General features: G+C 40.8%; 1 protein-coding gene across 3 annotated transcripts in view; it reads right to left on the reverse strand.

Annotated features, from left to right (window-relative positions):
* csgalnact2 (chondroitin sulfate N-acetylgalactosaminyltransferase 2) overlaps window positions 1-19,530 on the reverse strand; it is a 36,494-nt gene extending 16,964 nt beyond the window's left edge. The window contains exons 1-3 of one of the 3 annotated variants that reach the window (XM_033012873.1): window positions 19,448-19,526; window positions 9,474-9,892; window positions 338-1,746 (exon numbers count right to left, since the gene is read on the reverse strand). In XM_033012873.1, the coding sequence (XP_032868764.1) occupies window positions 338-1,016 (679 nt within the window). In that variant the 5' untranslated portion in view covers window positions 1,017-1,746; window positions 9,474-9,892; window positions 19,448-19,526. Of the gene's footprint in view, window positions 1-337; window positions 1,747-9,200; window positions 9,308-9,473; window positions 9,893-19,447 lie in introns of those variants that run through there. The other 2 variants (XM_033012874.1, XM_033012875.1) reach the window with 2 other exon arrangements.
* Between the last annotated feature and the right edge of the window lie 2,712 nt (window positions 19,531-22,242).

A 22,242-nucleotide genomic window follows, 5' to 3' on the forward strand; every position in this document is an offset into this window, starting at 1 on the left:
TCTTTCTATTTCTCAACTGCATGTTAAAATATGCACTGAAAATCTAAATAAAACTGCATACTCTGGAAATCTGAAAAATGCTGGAAAACACTACAGGTTAGGCAGCATCTGTGGACAGGGAAACAGTTAATGTTTCAGGTCCAGGACTCTGATATCAGATCTTGGAAAGAGATATACAGGTTAGTCCAAGTATCAGAGAAGGTGTGAGAGGGTTGCAACAAAGGGGATTTTTCTGTTAGGATTACATAACATGATAGTTACAGTTAAAATCAGATTAAGTTTTATTTGTGTAATGTATAGCTAATATGTAGTTAGCATAAAAATGTTAATACTGCACCTTCCACAAAGTCATTCTCAGTGTAGGTATGCTTCTGCATTCGATTATCATCTTCTTCATCGTCATCATTGACCTCGGCATTAGCATCTTCTTCCTCTGGGTTATTCAGCACCTCCAAGCCAGCCTCAATGGCTTCAGCAAAGTCATCCCTTCGATCCTTCCTCACCACTTTCTCCTCAGGGTGCCGCGTCAGGCCCATCTCCAACTGGTAAACTTTATTCAAAGTAAAGCTTTCAAAGGGCACCACGGCATACTCACTGGGCACCCGGGCGCCGATGCTAACCTCAGCTTTATCAATCTGGGAGTGCAGGAACTCCAGCAGATCATTGGGCAAGTTCTCCTTGCTGCTCGGTGCTCCACCCAAGGTTTGAGATGGCCCCTTTTTCTCTTGGACATTTTTCAGCTTCTCGCTCATTTCCTGCAGCTCCTGCTTCAGCTGGGTGATCTGCCGCTTGAGGCTTGCTGCACGAGTTAAGTAGTGCTCTTCCTGCTCCTGAAGGAGAGCTTGATAGTACTCTTTACCATACTGCTTGCCTGGAACGCCGAGGAGCAGGGGATCATTGTCTGGCCGAGGGGTGCATTCCAACAAGTACAGTAGGGAGATGAGACTGAAAAACAGAGTGAGGCCGAGAATCAGGCGCCTTGTCCAAACTTTGATTAGTAGGCTTCGGCGAGGCATTACTTCAAGAATTATGGTGCACTCTTCCAAAGTTTATTCCAATCCAGCTAGTTTCAAAGTAGCCATGTGGAGATTGTAGTCAGATGCTCTCCAATGGTTCCAATTCTGCTTAGAATTTGGTTTCTTCCAAGTTAGTAAAAATAAACTAAGCAGGTCCAATGGAGATTTGGGGTTTGTCCTCAGCAGTTGAGCTTTGAGCCGGCTAGAATTGAGATGATTCAACAATGCTCCAGTACAGACAACTGGTCCCTGGTTGTGGTTTATCTCTACTGTGAAGTGCAGCTCCAGCCCATTCACAGTGAGGCCCCTTTTTGAAGCCAAAGGCTTTTTATGGCGTGGCGCCAGTGCTATTTTATTGGCATTAGCCTACAGCCTATTTGCTTGAAGTTGAAGGCAGCAATTTCCAGTGAATTGGGTGCCCAAAGGTTTCATGCAGGCAAGGCAAACCTCAAAGGATGACTGCTGATCAAGAACAGGCCACTGAGTACTTTAATGCTGCTAATTAAACAGGTCAGAGCAAACCAGGGTTTTGAAAAGCAGCAAACACCGAGTGAAAATAAAGGTCACCAGATTCCATTATGTCCAAAAGAAAAGCAACTTTACAGTGTTTGTTAAACAACCTTGATTTTGCCATAAATTATTCCTGGCATCACCGGAGGGTGTTACTTGCTGACTTTGCCCAGATTTAGTTACTAGCTCTACTTGAATTAGTGACTTCAGAATCTGTCTCCTGAAAAGGGCAGAGAAGAAAAAGAAAATTAGGTTAAAGTCCAAATGAAGACATTTTTTAAGTACAGAAAACAACATGCATACTTTAACCAGCTTTACAACTAAAACTCATAACACTTAAATAACAAACTATTCAATTTGTAGAATATAAGGATGAGTAAAGTATAAAATAGTTGTAAAAAGGTATTTTGCATTTATCTACAACACCCTTAATGCATGCAATCCCTCAAAGTGCTTCATGGCAGAGAAATCAAACTTTGACAGCAAACTATCTAGCAAACTCAGAACATATGGCGCGCAGAAGGAGCAGATACAGGAGAGGGCATACCATAATAAATACGTGACAACTAATGGTGCATCAATCAAAATCACAGATGCACGATAGATCAGAAATGGTGGATTGTAAAGATCTTTGTAGTATGTTGGAGGGGTACGAGATAAGGAAGGACAGGCCATGAAGGAATTTGAGCACCTTGTTGTAACTTCTGGAAGACACTATCAGTTTCAGGAGACAATAATCATTGTTGGAATGAAACATTTTCACCATATATAACAACAGAAATAAAACAAAAAATAAGTAGATTGGGTGATCACTTTGTGTAGCACTCGCACTGATCAGCATGCCACTTTAATTCTCAATCTCATTTCTATTCCAACCTGTCTGCAGCATCTTTCATTTCCACAGCAATGCTCATGCAAATTAGAGGAGAAGCTTCTTATCTTCCATCCAGATACTTCAAAACCTACTGGAGTGAATAATAATTTTTTTATCTTCTGGTAAACTGCTCTCTTATCATTTCTCGTTGTCCTTTGTATCCTTTTCTGGTATTGGTTTATTATTGTCATATAAACTGGCCGCTGGCCTTTATAAATCAGAGCATTGAGTATAGAAGTTGGGATGTAATGTTAAAATTGTACAAGGCATTGGTGAGGCCAATTCTGGAGTATGGTGTACAATTTTGGTCGCCTAATTATAGGAAGGATGTCAACAAAATAGAGAGAGTACAGAGGAGATTTACTAGAATGTTGCCTGGGTTTCAGCAACTAAGTTACAGAGAAAGGCTGAACAAGTTAGGGCTTTATTCTTTGGAGCGCAGAAGGTTAAGGGGGGACTTGATGGAGGTTTTTAAAATGATGAGAGGGATAGACAGAGTTGACGTGGAAAAGCTTTTCCCACTGAGAGTAGGGAAGATTCAAACAAGGGGACATGACTTGAGAATTAAGGGACTGAAGTTTAGGGGTAACATGAGGGGGAACTTCTTTACTCAGAGAGTGGTAGCTGTGTGGAATGGGCTTCCAGTGAAGGTGGTGGAGGCAGGTTCGTTTTTATCATTTAAAAATAAATTGGATAGTTATATGGATGGGAAAGGAATGGAGGGTTGTGGTCTGAGCGCAGGTATATGGGACTAGGGGAGATTATGTGTTCGGCACGGACTAGAAGGGTCGAGATGGCCTGTTTCCGTGCTGTAATTGTTATATGGTTATATGGTTATATACTTTGAGATACAGTAAAAACATTTGTTTGGTGAGCTATTCAGGTAGATCAACAAAAGTCAAGTCAAGAGTATTTAAATGTTATGTGCACAGGGATGAAACAGTGAAATCTTTAATTACTGGAGCTTCACAGGCACATTAACACAATCACACAACAGATAATTATACAATTAGCAATAATACATTCAATTATCAGTTATACCAGGTAACTACATTATAATAGTGGTTTGGCGCCGAGGTAGCGTTGTGGTCGGGCTTTTGCAAGTTCAAGAGCGCAATATTTAATGGGAAGATGATGTTCTTGAACCTGGAGGTAACAGTTTCCACCCTTCTGTACCTTTTCCCCGATGGTAGCAGCAAGGTGAGATCATGGCCAGAGTGTTACAGGGCTTTGGTGATATTAGCTGCCTTCTTGAGGCAATGCTTCCTGTAGATCCTTTAGATGGTGGGGATGTCAATACCGTGATCGCCAAGGCAAAGTCCACCACTCTCTACAGCCCACTTCATTCTTGACGTCCGGGTTACCAAACCAGGCCACGATGCAAACAGTCATATCCTCCCCACGGTACATCTGTCGAAGTTTAATACAGTACATGCCGAATCTCCTCAAATTCATGAGGAAGTACAGGTGTTGATGAGCTTTGTTTGTGGTTACATCAATGTGCTGGGCCCATAATGGATCACCAGAAATGTGTATGGCCAGGATCCTGAAGCTGTTGACTCTCACCACTTCTATCCTGCTGATAAAGAATGTTGACCCTTCCTGTAGTCAATAATCAGCTGCATGGTCTTGCTAACGCTCAGAGCAAGATTGTTGTTCTAGCACCATTCAATCAGATTATTAATCTTCCTCCTGTACCCTGACTTCATTACCTGCTATTCATCCAAAAACAGTGGAATCACCAGTGAATTTAAACATGGCATTGAAACGAAGTCATGGGTACAGGGAGAGTAAAATAGGGAACTGAGTACACAGCTTTGAAGTGGCCCAGTGCTGGTAATCAGTGAGCCGGAAGTGTTGCCAATTCAAACCGACTGAGGTCTGCCCATGGGGAAGTAGAGAATCTTGTTGCACAGTGACAGATATAGATCCAGTTCCCATGTATACAACCTTGGGTACTTTCTCCAAACTCACAGCCTGGCCTATGCATTTACCACGTATTTTCCATATAATTCAAGTCCACCTATGCATTTACCACGTATTTTCCATATAATTCAAGTCCACCTATGCATTTACCACGTATTTTCCATATAATTCAAGGCCTTCAACGTTTATGATTTAAAAATAATATTTTGATCATTTTCTTTTCTCAGGCTCCAGCAAGCTTAAGCAGCCAGTTGGACCTCAGCAGAAGCCAGACGACAGCTATCAAGTTCCACGTTGCAATTCAAAAAAGAGCTTGAGGTAATTATATTTTAAGTGACCTGACTACCAGCAGATAGTACAAGTACACTGGGTCACACCTGTGCCTTTGATGTCTACTACAGTGGACAACTCACCTCCACTGACTCTCACTATATAATAAAATGATCTCAAGAACTGCTATCTGAGGACCCAGTGCTGGAGAAAGAAAGATGGCTAAAAAGAAGCAATATCTTAAAGAACAATAGAACATTTTCCTTAAGTCCACAACAGTAACTGTATTTAGACAAAAATGCTGGAGAAACTCAGCGGGTGAGGCAGCATCTATGGAGCGAAGGAGATAAGCAACGTTTCGGGCCGAAACCCTTCTTCAGACTGGTTTCGGGGTTTCAGGGTTTCGGCCCGAAATGTTGCCTATTTCCTTCGCTCCAGAGATGCTGCCTCACCTGCTGAGTTTCTCCAGCATTTTTGTCTACCTTCGATTTTCCAGCATCTGCAGTTCCTTCTTAAACAAGTAATTGTATTTACATCTGTTTACTTCATTTGTCCATCAGCATTAAATACGAACCATTAAAAGTCCAGACAGTGCGTAACCACTTAAAAAGTCCCCTGGACATTCTACACCCTGTTCAATGCTGTGAGACCAGGACTGAAGAAATAGCTCCCAGCATTAATATAACTGTACCACCGTTAGCTCAAAGGTTTTGTTACCAGGGAATCTAAATTGAAGTGATGCCAAGATCCTTTCTAATTTCTTCTTTGAATAGAGATATGAAAAAGCAGAATCTAGTTTCTAAAATGTATAGAAACTTTGTTTTAACTACATCCTGAATGTAGCCAATTATATTCTTCCCTTAACTCATCCCAGCCAAATTTCCCTCATTTTTTCCTGAACACAATATTAATCTCAGGGACAACTCCATCCATCCCAATCAACAGGTTTACTTTACATAACATTTTAAATTATATAACATAAAAGGGACAATTGCACACCACATGCTTCTTCTGGCTCTTTGGAAATTCTATCCAATTAGTCTCATTCCAGGCAAGGGGAAAGAGTGGGAGAAAAAATTCCCTTCAGTAAGGGAGCTATCCATGTGGATAAGACATTAAGGCAGGGAAAGCATTAACCTCACCTCCTCCATTTTGCCGAGAATCTCAATATATTCAAGAAGATAAATCTCATAGGTTTAGATCCTAGAGATCCTAAAATAAGGTAGGTGGAATTGGAGAGTTTTAGAGGATCTGGGATAAGAAGACAAAATATTTTCTGTATCATTGCAATATAATCCTCCAAATTGCAGATACTATTTTATAGAAATTACGGCATGTTTACAGGGTGCAGGTAAAATTTTACAGAGGATCTTGAAATATGTCAGAAGTAAATTCTATCAATCACTGGGATAAGATTGCAAGTAGATGAATTGCAATGGAACTCTGACCATTTTTGCAGGGAATACAGTTATATTAAAAAAAGCAATGTCCTGAAATGTTTTTAAATGCTTGGTAAGGATGTGAACATATGGATGTAACATATAACATTCAAAAAAAAAACTGGAATCTTCATAAGAAATTTTTCCACTTAGTAACACTATTCAAAATTTCATCATCCCAACTTCCTGCTCCTCATCACAGAATTCTTGTCTCTCAGGAGCTGTTGTTCAAAGTTTCCATTATTCAAGAACGGCTAACTATTCCATGAAGTTCTTACAAACACATTTGGTTCCAACGTGCTTACTCCAAAACCCAAGACAGCAAACCAAAAATAACTCACCCAAGCCATCGGTGGATTTTCTCCAAGATTTTCGGTTATTAAACTAAACTAAGCCACGGATCTGCAACATGGCTAACACATGTCTGCACAGCCGCCTTCATCAGAAGACTGGACTCAACATTTAATGTAGGGAAAGATTGCATAAAGTAATTCCAGCTCAGTATCTCATCTTCCCTATAGTTTTATTCCCTTCCCTCTGTTTTACAGAACCCAAATGCTAGAAATACTCAGCAGGTCTGGCAGCATCTACAGAAAGGTATGAAAAGCAGTTACTTTTCAGGTCCAGAACTTTTCTCTGAAGTGAGAAAGATAGAGAAAAAAAGGGAAGTTTTAGGTCTCAGAGAAGGTGGAGGAGGGTTATAGTTGGAACCAAAGGAACATCTCTAACAGGGTGAGCCTCTTGACCTCATATGGCAGTTAATACCACATTTAGCTTCTTAAACTGTGGGATGTGATCAGCAGCATAGATTATAAGATAAAAATGTGCCTAAATGACAGCAAGTAGAAATGGCCAGCTCTGATACAAACATAAGGAAAGAGTTATCCACAGTTGGCCAATTCAATACCAAATCCTGCAAAGTATCCAGATAGAAGAAGAGCTGTTGTTCCTTAAGAGTGCATTGGGCCTCGATGTAATACTGCAGAATGGTCAGAGTGTAGGTTGGACAATGAACAGTGACAGGAAACCTGAAGATCAGGGTCACTCCTGTGGACTGATTACAGGTGCTTTGCAAAGCAGTCACCCAATCTTTCGACACATTACTGACTTGCATATTCTCTTTTTCTTTCAGATTTACAGCAATTTCTGGGTTTTTTTAAAAACACTTTTTATAAACACCCCAGACTTATTTTCATCATAGTTTTCAACTGGTAGCGTCGACTTTTGGGTCATTCCGTTTCTTGTGGTCACCGCCTTCTCACCAACTTCCCCTTTTGTTCATTGCACCCTTTTCCTCCTTTGCAACTTAATATTTGTTTGTTTCCAATGTTTTCCATCTGAAATATTAACTGTACCTCACTCCATAGATGCTGGCTAACCTGCAGAATATTTCAGCGATTTTGTGCTTTATATGGTGGAATCAGTATGCTCCCAATGCTCCCAAAATCCAAATGACCTCCATTTTCATGTAATGTTCTATGATTATGCTAACATTTAAAAGTACACCCGAAAAGGTACCTTTTGAGTCCTGTATGATCTCTTTATAACTATGGTAAGCAATGCATTAGCTAATCGTATCAAATGGCATAGGGAATATCTAAGAGCACAGCTTGTAAAATGCAGCAGTGCATAAGGTTTTTTTTTTTAAATTAAAGAAAACAAGTAGATTGTTCGGTAGCTGACATACACTTCCTTTGGGTGGAGTCCAAGTTAATACAAATCTTAAAATGGAATTGCTGCTGCAATGGAAATAAAGATCTGTGTGCTCTATCAGAATTCAAAGCAAGGATTTGAACAACAGGAACCACAACTAAACATGGCAACTTATCTTTAATGTAGTAAAATGTCACTGTGCATCCCACAGGAACACCATCAAATAAAACTGCCACTGCCACAAACAAACTATGAGGATAGACACAAAATGCTGGACTAACTCAGCGGGTCAGGCAGCATCTCTGGAGAAAAGGAATAGAAGACATTTCAGGTCGAGACCCTTCATCACTTAGTCTGAAGGGTCTCGACCCGAAACGTCACCTATTCCTTTTCTCCAGAGATGCTGCCTTATCCGCTGAGTTACTCCAGCATTTTGCGTCTATCTTCAGTGTAAACCAGCATCTTTCATACAGAATTATTAGGAGAACCGATCAAACTTTCAAACAAAGTTTAGTTCAAACAGCATCAAAATGGTAACAGACATGTCAAAGGCTGAGGGATTTAATTGCAGAATTTATGACCCAGGCAAATGAAGAGTGCGATATCAAAAACAGTGCAATTAAAACTGGAATATAAATGAATCCAGAATTAGAACATCCCAGATGAAAGGCTACAGAACTAACATTGTTAAATAAGCACACCAAGAACAGTGAATTCTGTTTAAAAATACAATCAAAGGAACCACACACAAGAAAACAGCTGGGGACAGGAAAGCAAAGTGGGTGGAAATAGCCTGAAATCAAAACACCAACTCACTTCAGATTCATTCTAATCTAACCCAAGTATTTCCCATCTCTCTCATTGGCAGATATCTTGCAGTTGAAGGTAATAAAAGATAAGTGTTTACTTAATGTTACAAATTAAAAATCACAAAATAAACCAGAGATTTGAGCAGATTTTCAGGTGGTCCAATAAATTGTAAACTGAAGTAATGATTAATACACAAGACTAACTTAATAGACCGTGTATATTTCATATGTGAAGTGTTACTGAGCCCATTCACTTCAATGCCTCAAATATAACTCAAATGAGACCTTGGTTATTTACATTTCCTGCAGGAGGGAGACAAGAAGCCACAATAGTGATCTTCATCCTGGCAACAGCATCTTACAATTCATATTCGCCAGGAATAGACCAGAATCATAACAAATTTAAATCTACAGCACCATCAGTATTATATTTGAGAAATGTTAATAATAAGGGTTAACCTGGAAGTATCAGAATATTACTTATCTAAGAGAAAGCAGGGTTGACTCCGATTCACACCCTTCCTGTTAAATGTACATTTGAGTTCTTAGCTAAGTTTTGCAAATAAATAACAATAATGGATTTAAATATGAAAGAAATCTTATTGTAGCAAGTTCATTCTCTGAAACGGGCTTTATTATCTTCCCAACAGAAGTCATTTACACTATCCCAATTTTTTTTGTCCTCATTTTTGCTAAAACCCACCTTTTTAAGTGCCTCGATCCTTTAATCTTTACATCTGGTTTCCACCTACATCCCTGCCCCGAGGACATAATTAAGCTTACAAGAAAGGTTGCTGCAATCTTAAATCTGAGGTTAGCAGAGTAATTTGTGGCAATAACAGCAAACGTATTGTTTAGAGAGGGCCAGAGACCTTGGAGGTAGCTTTTCCAGACTTTTTCAAACATTAAAATACGAACTGACCAAACAGTCCTTCCTGCTTCCATGCACTGTCTACTTTTGTGAGCAACAACTTACCCATATCAGTCCACTTGCTCTCCAAGCGTGTTTAATACCATCGGGAAGGGAAGAAAGACACTTCAGTGTCTAACTACAAATGCCTTGGTCAAAGTAAAGCGGCCCATGTGTTTGTCATTACTCGAACCATCTGTAACTCCCTGCAGCCCAGGCCATCGGTGCTTTATTTATTTGCTGTGAGCGTTGTGCCGAGCTGGAACTTGCAGCAATGTCTGTAAAACTGCTGAAGATTTATTTTCCAGTGAATATGAAGGAGGAGAAGTTGGTAGGAGGAGGGGCATAAAAGGAAATGAGGAAGACTGCTTTCTTGGCAACTGGACTCCCGACAAAACAAAACTTTACTTAAGAGAACCTGACACTCTTCTTATCTCAAGGTTCCAAATCCCCCAAGTTTCTTTCCCATTTCTTGCTTTGCAGATCTGTTAGAAGGATAGAAAAAATATGCATTTGGTCGTTATGTTTGTAAGCAAGTTAACTGCAAGTATTCTTGTCCCAATTTGGTCAAACCACAGCTTCACATCGATCTTTGAAATAGGCTGAACAACAATCAACTGGATTTCTGTAGCACTTTTTACACATAAACATATTTTTAAATCCAGAACCAAGCAACAATATGTGATATTGGAACCGGCCACTAAAAGGTTGTTGACAAGAGTGGGTTTCAAGCAGGAGAGAAGAGGGGATTGGGAAGAGACACAACTCCCCCTTAAATATATTTCCATTATTTCCCATAACAACTCTTCTTGGTAGAAAGCTCCACATTCTTACCATTCTCAACAAAGAGATATATTTTGATATCCCACGTGGATTAATTAGTGGGATCTATCACAAATGGTCATGCCGACAAAATTGTAAAGCTAATGCAAAGCTATTTGGAATAAAAATATTCCAAACTGTACATGCACAATAGATTTGTTTTGGAATTAAGATGCAAAATAGTTTTATTCTACAGTTTAAATATGAACAAGTCACCATTGAGCAATTCAGCAGTCAGGCAGCACCCGTGGAGGGAATGATTCGCTGACGACTTGAGTCAGGACCCTTCTTCAGACTGATGTCAAGTTATATAACTAAAAGCTTGTGGTATTTTTAACAGAACCATTATGGCAACTTTATACATTGAATGATCTCTAAAATATCATGCGGATGATCTGCTTTAAGTATGTTACTTAAATTTTCCCTTGAATGACCCACACTTCAATGTGTAGGAAGGAATTGCAGATGCTGGTTTAAACCGAAGATAGACACAAAATGCTGGAGTAACTCAGCGGGACATGCAGCATCTCTGGAGAGAAGGAATGGGTGACGTTTCGGGTCGAGACCCTTCTTCAGACTGATCAGACTTCTCCAGAGATGCTGCCTGTCCCGCTGAGTTACTCCAATAATTTGTGTCTACCCACATTTCAATGTTTAGTATGTAGAATTATAACTATTTATAGGGATCACTGAAATAGTCTTTTAAAAGATGAAAACCTATGTGGAGAATTAGGATCCTTCGCCCTTCTATTTCTGTATGCTGAATATTCTTGACTAGACTTTTGAGTCCTGGCAACAGAATAGGACAAAGTGGCTTGGACAAGCTTCTAAACCACACAGTGCCAGGGTAATGAATGAACACATTCATGGCCGGTTGCGTGTGCCAAACTGACATCAGATTCACTCATTATTTCTGCAGGGGACTGGTGCCCAGGTGGAACATAAAACTTTCCAAGCATCATAACTGTGAGTTGACTAAGATCCATATCCACCTTTGCAGAGAATCCCAACTAAAAAGGAGCTCTAAGCACAGAACAGAATGGCAGGCACTGCTCTTGCCTAAAGATGTCCATCAGCTTTGCAGCCAGCCTTGATATATGCATTTATTCCCAATTTATGTTGTCTGCTGTGAAATGGGGCAGATGGACAATATTCATAAGGTCTAGGTGCAGATTTAGGCCATTCGGCCCATCAAGTCTACTCCACCATGGCTGATCTATCTTTCTCTCTCAATCCCATCTCCTGCCTTCGCTCCATAACCCCCGACACCCTTCCTAATCAAGAATCTCTACCTTAAAAATATCTATTGACGGCCTCTATAGCTGTGTGTGGCAATGAATTCCACAGATTCACCACCCTCTGACTAAAGAAATTCCTTCTCATCTCCTTTCTAAAGGTACGTCCTTTTATTCTGAGGCTATGGTCTCTGGTCCTAGACACCTCCACTAGTGGAAACATCCTCTCTATATTTGCTCTATCCAAGGCTGTATGATATTAGTAATTTCAAAGAGGAAAAAAATAACATATTGCATGTGAGAAGATGAATCCTATAAGCATTTACCTTATGGTGTGATCATGGAAAAATTATGAAAAGAAACTTGTAATACTTGGTCATTTGAACTTTGAGAGGGAATTTTTATAAGAGGTTAGTCCAGCTTGTGCAAGTCATACTATGACTACAGACCAGAAAGACAAAAAATCCAGTGAAATCTATGAAGTTGGTGAGGGAAAGGAGGAAAGGTGCAATGTTAAATCTTTATGATTACTTATTTGGTTTAAGAAAATACTGAAGGAGAACCAGTGTAATCTAAAACTCATTGAAGTGTTAAAGCAACTAAAGGAAAAAGTATCAACACCAAAAGCAAACCTGCACTTAAAAATTTCCTGGATGATTAAATATATGGCTAGTACCCTGTGATCAAATGGCCTAACTTTATGGTGAGAATGAACTTAGGGTAAAAAACATAGAACTTAATGTTCTTAAGGGAAGGAAGCAGAGTAAAGAATGGAACTCTCTGCCATTATAACACAATTTAAAAAAAATCTATACAATCACAATAATGAATCACAATTAAACTATAAATTATTGCTATCTCCTGCATCAGTGGAGCATTTTCATTGTTTGTTCTTGCAGAGAATTATTTTTGCGTGGAAACCTATATTCCACCTGAATAGGTACCCACCCAAAAATATATCTGGGAGTATTCTTGCAATTTTACAAGTCATGAATTTCCAGATAACAAAGGTCCAAAAGGCAGCATGGTGGCTCAGCTGTAGAATTGCAGCTTTACAGCTCCAGAGACCCGGGTTCGATCCTGACCATGGATGCTGTCTGTACGGAGTTTGCACGTTCTTTCCATGACCTGCGTGAGTTTTCTTCATAATCTCTGGTTTCCTTCCACATTCCAAAGCCAAACAGGTTTGTAGATTAATTGGCTTGGTATAATTGTAAATTGCCCTTAGTGTGTGTAGGATAGCAGTAGTGTGCGGGGATCGCTGGTCGGCGCGGACTCGGTGGGCTGAAGGGCCTGTTTCCGCGCTGTATCTCACTATCGCTAAAATAAAATAAGAACAAAACACTCGAACAGTCCTAATTGGATGATGTCCCAGACCCATGTTTCCTCATCAACCTGTTTAGGTAATATTGTCTGACACCATGGCTACTGGGATATTGGAAAACACTATTAAAAAGGTAAATGGACTACATCAGCGGTGCTAACTCAATTTCAATCTGAGCAACATTCTTTCCCTGGCTCTCTTAAAAAGAACATAACCAACAAGAAGAGATATAAGTGACACAAATCATGATCATGGCTGATTCTATTCAATGCCATATTCAAGTTTAGGTTTAATAGTGTTGTGTTCACTGTGGTACACTGAACGCTTTTGCTTTGTGTGCTTTCTAAACAGATCGGATAATACTATACTTAAATACCATCAAGTCAAACTTAAGGATAACAAATATAGCAAAAGGGAAGATACAGAATGCAGAATATAGGTCTCAGCATCGCAGTGAATCAGTTCCATAGACAACGTCCAATATCTGGAATGGGGTAGAGGTGAATCAGACAATACCCAAGCAGTTTCTGCTCCATTCTACACTAATCTTCATATGAATTGATTTCTTTAACATACTATCTCTATCTTGAATGTACTTGGTAACAAAATCCACAATCCTCTGAGGTCCAGAATTCCAAAGATTCATGGCACTTTTTACATTTAAGAGACTCTCAATCCAGTCCAAAATGCTCAGCAGCTTCCATGTCAAAGCCTTTTAGGAACCCATTCTTTCAAAAAGATATGTTTAGATAGGGGCTTTTACCTTTTGTGGTGCAGAGCAGTTTTCAACCATTTTAAAGTGTAGTCAGCATTGCACGATCGAGAATTCCTAAAGTGTGGAATAACTTGGCTCTAACTTCAAGTGGACCATATATGTGCATTGAGGCTAATCTGCGTTTTAATCTGCCCAACCGCCAAAGAAATTCACAAACAGCTTCTGAACATTAGGAAAATAGAGTGGAACTTGGATGATCAACAAGTCCTTCACCATTTAAACATTGCTGAGCTCATAGATAACGTGGTTTATGTTAAGTAATGTTTTCAAAGCAAGGACGTGCCAATAGATCCACAAAGATCCGTCTATATCTTGATGTCCCATGCACTTCGATAATAATGTTTCCAGAATTCCGAGTTCTTTTCTCTTTTTATATGTTGATTCGTGTTATTTTGCTGAATATTGTAAGATTTTCCCACATAGATTGTCACACTTTTACAAAAGTGTGATCTACAAAGAGTTTCCAAGAGTTTAATGAGGTCAGACATCTGGATTTTGCATCAAAAGCACCAAAATATGGTGAGGTTTTAAAAACACTGCTACAGAGACACAAAAACAACATGCCATTACCATTGGACGTGAGCAGGGGAGGTCAGGACTGAGAGATGTTCTCGGCCCCATTTCACTCCCCAAATAACATTGCAGTGACTGCTCTATTGTCTGTGGTGAGGAAAACCAACTCTCAGTCCAAACAGGTGAGTTGTTATTCCACAAATATGATTTTCAGTTCACAGCTGGAAGAGGTATCCTACCATCCTATTTCCCAACAAGTCACAAATGTCTTTTTTTTAAACGAATTGATGCACTTACCCAAGACAAGCAATGCAGCAGATCTGTGTGCCACGCTGCCTTATACAATGCAGCAATTCAGATTTCCAAACAGGGATGAATTAACTCTATGAAGGTTGGGGTGAGGGGGGTCCACTCGATATACAAGGAAAAGGACGTAAATTGTCACTTTGCCATCAGACCTTTGTTGAACAGCACTATTTTTTGCAATTACAAAAAAACTTTGTGAATCTTTCAGAAAAGTGTACACAGAGCTTAATGGAAGATATTAAGACTTCAAGGGCTCCCGATGCAATGAAACCCATTGCATTCCTAATCAAAACTGCAGCACCGGACACTACAGTTCAAAGTTTCACATTCTTTCAGCTATCAAAAGAGTTTCATCCAAATGAAAGACGTTCGCTCTGCGGTTCAAGACCAAGGTCACCGAAACAGCTGAGCTCCTTCCCTCCACAAAGACGCACTCTGTCATAACAGCAGGTACAGAATCTTGTGGCACCTCATCTCACTTTCAATCATTCCAGCCTCCAGCATTTATTTTAACAGTATTTTTGCCAAAAGGCTCGATAAATGCACATTTTTGATACAATTTATTTCAGCAAAGCTGTACCATACAATAAAAGGGTCTTTCTGAGATGGAGGATGAAAACTCTTTGCAAAAATAAAAATTGGCAGAGAACAATGGAAGAGAACATTTAATTCATTTAAGATCAACTGCAGCAATCAAGATAAGCCAAAAAATTATCTTAATGTATTTGGAATTAAAGAGGGAGATATGCACTATCAACATTGTTGTTAATACGATAGCCTGGACGTCAGATCAGACCCATTACCACTTGTTCTCTCCTTGTTTTAGATTTAGAGATACAACATTGAAAGAAGCCGTTCGGCTTCGACCCACCGAGGCCACAGCGACCTATCCGTACACTAGTTCTATTCTACACACTAGGGAGAATTTACAGAGGCCAATTAACCTACAAACTTGTACATCTTTGGAATGTGAGAGTATATTGGAGCACCTGAAGAAAACCCACGCGGTCACAGTGAGTATGAGCAAACTCCGTACAGCACCCGTAATCAGGATCACACCCGGATCTCTGGGGCTGTACAGCAGTAACTCTACCACTGCGCCACCCACCAAGATCTCTTTTATCTTTAACTCTTTCTGGCTTCCAGTCTTTTATACTCGTGTCTATTATCCTTCTCTAGTGGTCTCCTGTTTCCTGGCCATGCTTTGAACCGCTTTAAAACACCCTGCCCTCTGGAGATATTAGGCCAACTTATACTGGGAGTTGTGATTTCTCCCCACTCCTTTCAGCCCATCAGAGTATCAATAAGTCAAACAGCTTGGGAGCCTAAAGAACGGTTAGAAAGAGGTACACATGGTATCTCACAGTGTATCTGAAATTTATATTCAATGGATACAATTAACAGGAAGTAGCAAGAGCATGAAGGCAAAAAGATATTATTATTATTATTATTATTTAAAGGATCACATTAAAGGAATGAGCTGAAGATGGTTGATCCATTCTATACTGTAGGCTCTTTGTAACATAGCCTCAGGTGACTGAAGTCGCTAGGCAGTGTGTTTATCTTGTCACCTTAAGGCAAAGAGTGAACGTAATGAAAACAAGCCTGTGATCTGCGGTGCACTAACATGCAGGGGGATTTGTTTGTTGAGTTGAACCCTATCTCACAAGAATCGGTATATGTTTTCAGGCAGATAGTGCCCAACAGCAAGCTTGTTCTTTTCCTTTCCATTGTTCCAAATACCTTTATAATTTTTCCTTAAGTTCTTCCTATCCAATTCCCTTGAACACTAGGAGCAAACATTCTCTACAGTCTTCATGAACTTCCTGGAAGTCCCCAGAAGGAGAGCCTGTGCCTCAATTTCTGCACATCCTTTACCCTAGGGTTAAGCACAACCAAGTAAAACCTTTAAATATTGCTTTAACTCGATAAAACTGAACCTGGAAGAAAAATATATCAGTATAGTTTAGGTCTTGAGGCTCTTGTACTTCAAGTATTGCGTGAAGTTCTGGCCATGAGAAAAAAAACTTTTGCTTGGCTAAAGAATGGATCACTACTCTAAAAAGGACCAGTAGAGATTTGAGAAACTTGGCATTCTCATCCTGAAAATATGGGAAAAGGAAACATCAAACCAGCAAAACAGCTTAACAGAAATTCTACGGGAATTATCAAGAGAGTATATTGAAAGCTTTCTAATTTTGAAATACACAAGTTAAAACTTGCTGTCGGCTTGTTGCAACATGAGTAAATTATTATCGAATGTGATCAGCTTTGCGATATTCCGAGTCAAGCTATACACCAACTATAATTTCTTATCCCCTTCCTGTGGTATTATGCAAAGCTTCTTGGTAAAGCAAATTCCCATTCGATAGCCATGATTAAATCTGTCTTCGCTATCAGCTTGCATTCCACTGTGTAAACATACTCACTGTGTAAACCAGAGATCATCTCCACTCTATGATCTTTGGTGTAAACAATACTGCTTCATATAATCTTTTTTTTTGACAATTACCATTCTATGCCCTCTGGCTCTTGGCTCCATCAGCAGTGGAAGCAATTTCCCTCCCTTCAAGGCTTTTCATGATTTTAAATAACTGCATCCAGATCTCCTCTGGACCTCTTCCTTTCCAAAGAGTAACAACTTGCTTCTCCAGTCTACCCATGTTGGTTCAGACCATCAGTCCTAGAATCATTATAGTAAATCTCTTGCATTTCTTAGGGTCGTAATATATTCAACAAAGTTGATTGCTACGCTCCAATTATGCTAGGAATAGTACTTTATCAAAAAAGTTCATAACAACGTTCTTGCTCCTATATTTTAAGTCTCTTTATAAAGCCCATTTCAGACATTTTTTTAAAGATGTATTTCTTAATTTGCTCCACCACTTCCATTAGGTTGTACTCAAATATTCCCAGATTTAATAAAAAAGGAACTGCAGATGATGGTTTATACCAAAGATAGACATAAAATGCTGGAGTAACTCAGCAGGTTAGGCAGCATCTCTGGAGAAAATGAATAGGTGATGTTTCGGATCAGGACTCTTCTTCAGACTGATTGGTGTGGGACTGGAAGTAAGAAAAGATCAGGACTGGCAAAACAGATTACTTTAGGCAGGTGGTTCCCTGAGAGGCCAATTGATGGTGAAGGATGGTGTAATCCCAAGAGGGATATATCGTTGTGAACTGTGGCACTGGTTAACCAACTTTTACTTCACCTGGTTGCTCACCATTTCATCTCCCCTTCCCATACTGACCCTTCTGTCTGACCTGCACAGGGATCCTGGGTTTAAAAAACAGAGACAGACCACAAACATTGAGAAGTTATAATGAACTATTAAAAAGCACTGTTTTGTCAACAGCTGGAATTATTTTGTTATTTCTACATTTCCTTCCAATGGAGGAGGAGGACAATTGGTTCATCGGCACTATTTCAGCACTCAGGGTAATCATGTCCGTCGATTCCACATTTATTTCCCTGTAACCTATCACTCCTTGGTGCAGAGAAGTTTGAAAGAGGTGCTGAAAATAATGAAGAATCTAGGCAGAGAAATTTGGTAGAGAAACATTTCCAAATTGATGAGGAATATCAAGAACCAGAGTCAATAGCTGTAAAGCAATTGACAGCAGAACCAAACAACAGTACAAATTAAAACTCTTCATTTCTACAGCATGTGATTAGCATCAGGTATACATTGCCCAACGGGGTATGCAGGCAGATTCATTTATGGATTTCAAAAGGAAGTCGGATCACTATTCAAAAATAATTGCAGGGCTATAGATAAAGGGCAAGAGATTCAAAACAATTGCATTATTCTAGCAGGAACTCAAGAGGCAGTGTGCTTTGCTGTTCATTCCAAGTTCTGCAAAGCTAAAACATGACGAAAAACAATGGTTTATTCTGCTCGCTGTAACTCTAAACAATCATAAGGTCTTTTGTGCACACTATTGTTTTTATTTGTTTTTCTGTAATTACCAACGTATTTCATTATAGCAAACTGGACATGGTACAACTGGCAACAGGATGTAGTTGAGGCATGGAAACAAAGCATATTGCATCAGAACTCTAATGTGTACATTTTAGGGCACTTTTAAATTGCTTGCGAGAAGAAATGCAAATACAATTTTAAAACTTTTCATTGCACCTCGGTACATGAGACAATAAACTAAACTAAACTAAGAGAGGTCAAAGCGGTTGGCTAATAGTCACTAATAAAACAGAAGAGGAAATTTACAAGATTTTTTTTCAGATTGGCAAGATTGTGTAACTCTGACAGCACTGGTTGGGATGAATAACATTTTAACGCAGGGGGGGGGGGGGGGGAGCAATTGATGGACAATTTGACCAAAGGGGTAAACATTGGGATGGGCTAATTATGAGTTAGGATCAGGACATGAGCACAGATCTTGTGATGATGGTGTTGGGAGATAGTAGTGGAGAACAGAAGAGAAATAAAAGATCTGGCCAAGAGTAAGGTCTGGAGGGTGCAAGTTTGGTGTGGAGAGGACATGAGAGATGCATGAAGGAACAGCAGATGCAGGTTTACACTGAAGATAGACACAAAATGTAGGAATAACAGCGGGTCAGGCTCAATCTTTGGAGAGAAGGAATGGGTGACGTTTCGAGTCGAGACCGTTCTTCGGACTGATAGTCAGGGTAGAGGGAGACTAGGGATATATGGAAAGAAGAAAATGTGAAAACAAGAGTTTGAAGAAGGGTCTCGACCCGAAAAGTCACCCATTCCTTCTCTCCATAGATGCTGCCTGCCCTGCTGAGTTACTCCAGCACTTTGAGTCTTGCTTCGGTGTAAACCAGCATCTGCAGTTCCCCTCCCCTCCCCTCCCCTACACAGATCAAAGCAGACGATGAAGAAGGAAATGTAGAATATTTGGTTCATTGTTGGCTGAGGTGAAGGTGACAACGCGGCAAAACAAACGGTGAAATGAATCAGGAGGTCAGTGAAACTAGTCGTAGCTGATGGGACAAGGGATGGGAGGGTGCACCCATCCACTTCACCCGGACGGGAGCCAAGAGGAAGAGCCTCTACTCCCGGACTCCTCTACTCACCCGTCAGTGATTTCTCGGGAGACGCCGAGCTCCTTCTGCAGCGCCAGCGATGCCCTGAGAGCGGCGGATGCATTAGTCCGGCGGGCCGGAAGTTGACACGGAAGCGGGAGAGGGGGGGGTGGAGGTTGGGCATGGACCGCACACGCCGTCGCTTAGCAACCGCGGGCCCGGGGGGGACCTGCTCCTCCCCAGCGTGGGTGCTGCTGCAGGGTCATGGAGCAGAGCAAATGGTGGCAACGCCTCGCCTCGCCTCGTCGGGAGATGCAGATAAGAGTTGGTCTTGGCATCATGTTTGGCACAAATGTTGTGGGTTGAAGGGCCTCCTCCTATGCTATACCGTTCTATGTCACGGCGGCGCAGCGGTAGAGTTGCTGCCTTGTGCCCCTGTCCCACTTAGGAGACTGGAACGGAAACCTCTGGAGACTTAGGGCCTCACCCAAGGTTTCCGTGCGGTTCCCGGAGGTTTTTGTCAGTCTCCCTACCTGCTTCTACTACCTGCAACCTCCGGGAACCACCTGCAACCTCCGGGAACCACCTGCAACCTTCGGGAACCACCTGCAACCTTCGGGAACCACCTGCAACCTCCGGGAACCACCTGCAACCTCCGGCAACCACCTGCAACCTCCGGGAACCGCACGGAAACCTTGGGCGGGGCGCAAAGTCTCCAGAGGTTTCCGTTCAGGTTTCCTAAGTGGGACAGGGGCATAACAGCAAAAGCGGTCGGCTATTAGTCACTAATAAAACAGAAGGGGAAATATACAAGATTTTTTTTTCACAGATGGGCGAGATTGTGTAATTCTGACAGCACTGGTTGAGATGAATAACATTTTAACGGATTGTGCAGCGCCAGGGACCCGGGTTCGATCCTGACTACGGGTGTATGGAGTTTGTACATTCTCCCCGTGATCTGCGTGGGTTTTCTTGGTTTCTTGGTCCTCCAAAATATTCCAAATGGAATTTAAACTGGAGGTGGTGGAGGGAGGACTTAAGCCAGAAAGGGTTTTTGGGAAGAAAGAGCTACCTTAAATTTAGTTGCATCTGGTTGGGTAACTATGGTAGGGTGAAGAAAATGGAATTTAAACTGGAGGTGGTGGAGGGAGGACTTAAGGCAGAAAGGGTTTTGGGGAAGAAAGAGCTACCTTAAATTTTGTTGCATCTGGTTGAGTAACTATAGTAGGGTGAAGATTATTCCATGCCTTAATTGTGCAGGGGAAGAACGAATTGCTGTACACATCTGTCGTGGTAGCTGGAATCTCAAATTGGATCGAATGCCCTCGTCTGTTCCTAATTAGTTTGGGTATGGTGTAGGTCTTGTAATCTATGTCGAGATCTTTTCTCCGAGATCTTCGGTTTCCTCCCACACTCCAAAGACGTACAGGTTTGTAGGTTAATTGGCTTAATTTAAAAAAAATGTAAGATTGTCCAAATTTGCGATATGCAGAGATGCCGACTACAAAATTCAGAAGGTTCTATGTGAGAGGTGTAGGAAGGAACTGCAGATGCTGGTTTGCTGAAGATAGACACAAAATGCTGGAGTAACTCAGCGGGACAGGCAGCATCTCTGGAGAGAAGGAATGGGTGATGTTTCGCGTCGAGACCCTTCTTCAGAAGTTCTGTGGTGCAGCTTTCATTGTATCCAATCCCCATTAAGAAAACCTTTGTGTGGCCTGAAGCTATTTCCTGATTTTAAATGATTTCATTCTTTCCAAATTTTCTATATCACCAAACACGTTATATAATCAAATCATTTCCAGATTTCTGCAAGTGACCGTTACCATTGTGACATTAGGTGATTTTGATGTTGGAATCACCGGCAAATCCCCCGGCCTCCCATTGCAGATCTCACACCAAAGCAGAGGGAATTACAAATTAACATACAGATTGGAAACAGGCTCTTCGGCCTGACTAGTCCATGCTGACCAAGGTGCCTCATCTAAGTCCCATTTGCCCACATTTGGCCAATATCCCTCTAAACCTTTCCTATCCATGTATCTGTCCGAGTCTTGTAAATGCTGTTATAGTACCTGCCCCAACCACCTCCTCTGCAAGCTTGTTCCATATATCCACCACCCTCAGTGAAAATATTGTCCCTCAGGTTCATAATAAATCTGGTCCCTCTCACCTTAAATTTATATCATATGGTTTTTGATTCCCATACCTTGGGTAAACGTATTTGTGCATTCATCCCCTCCTATTGTAACATTCACATTCCAAGAATGTATTAAAGGGCTTATTAAAAAGTTTATCTTCTGGCCTATGTTAGTCCTCCTTATGTAAGCAGATACAACCGTATCTGTTTCTATGATAGTGACTGGGTATCCCCAATCCATTTTGTATAGTATTGATGTAAACTCTGCAATCAACAGATCCCTCAGAGATATGAGAAATAGTGGATTGTGTGTGAGAAAAATGTTCTTCTGATTTTGGCATATCCAAAAATTGAACCGTGTGAAATGTATTCCTTTGGGAAGAATTCCACCCATTGCCAATTCTAAAACTGGACAGAAGAACACAAATGCCTCTACTTTCTTAGAAGGCCTAGGAAGTTCGGCATGTTCTCAACAACCCTCACCAACTTCTACAGATGAGCCACTGAAAGCATTTTATTGGGATACAATATAGTTTGGTCTGGGAACAGCTCCATGCAGGACTACAAGAAATTGCAGGGAGTTGTGGATGTAGCCCAGACCATCACGCAAACCAACGTTGACTCCATCTACACCTCACAGTGCCTCAACAAGTCCACCAGAATAATCAAGGATGAATCTCAGCCTGGTCACTGCCTCTTCTCCCCT

The sequence above is a fragment of the Amblyraja radiata genome, chromosome 37 (assembly GCF_010909765.2).
Source record: "Amblyraja radiata isolate CabotCenter1 chromosome 37, sAmbRad1.1.pri, whole genome shotgun sequence".
NCBI classification, from domain to species: Eukaryota; Metazoa; Chordata; class Chondrichthyes; order Rajiformes; family Rajidae; genus Amblyraja; species Amblyraja radiata.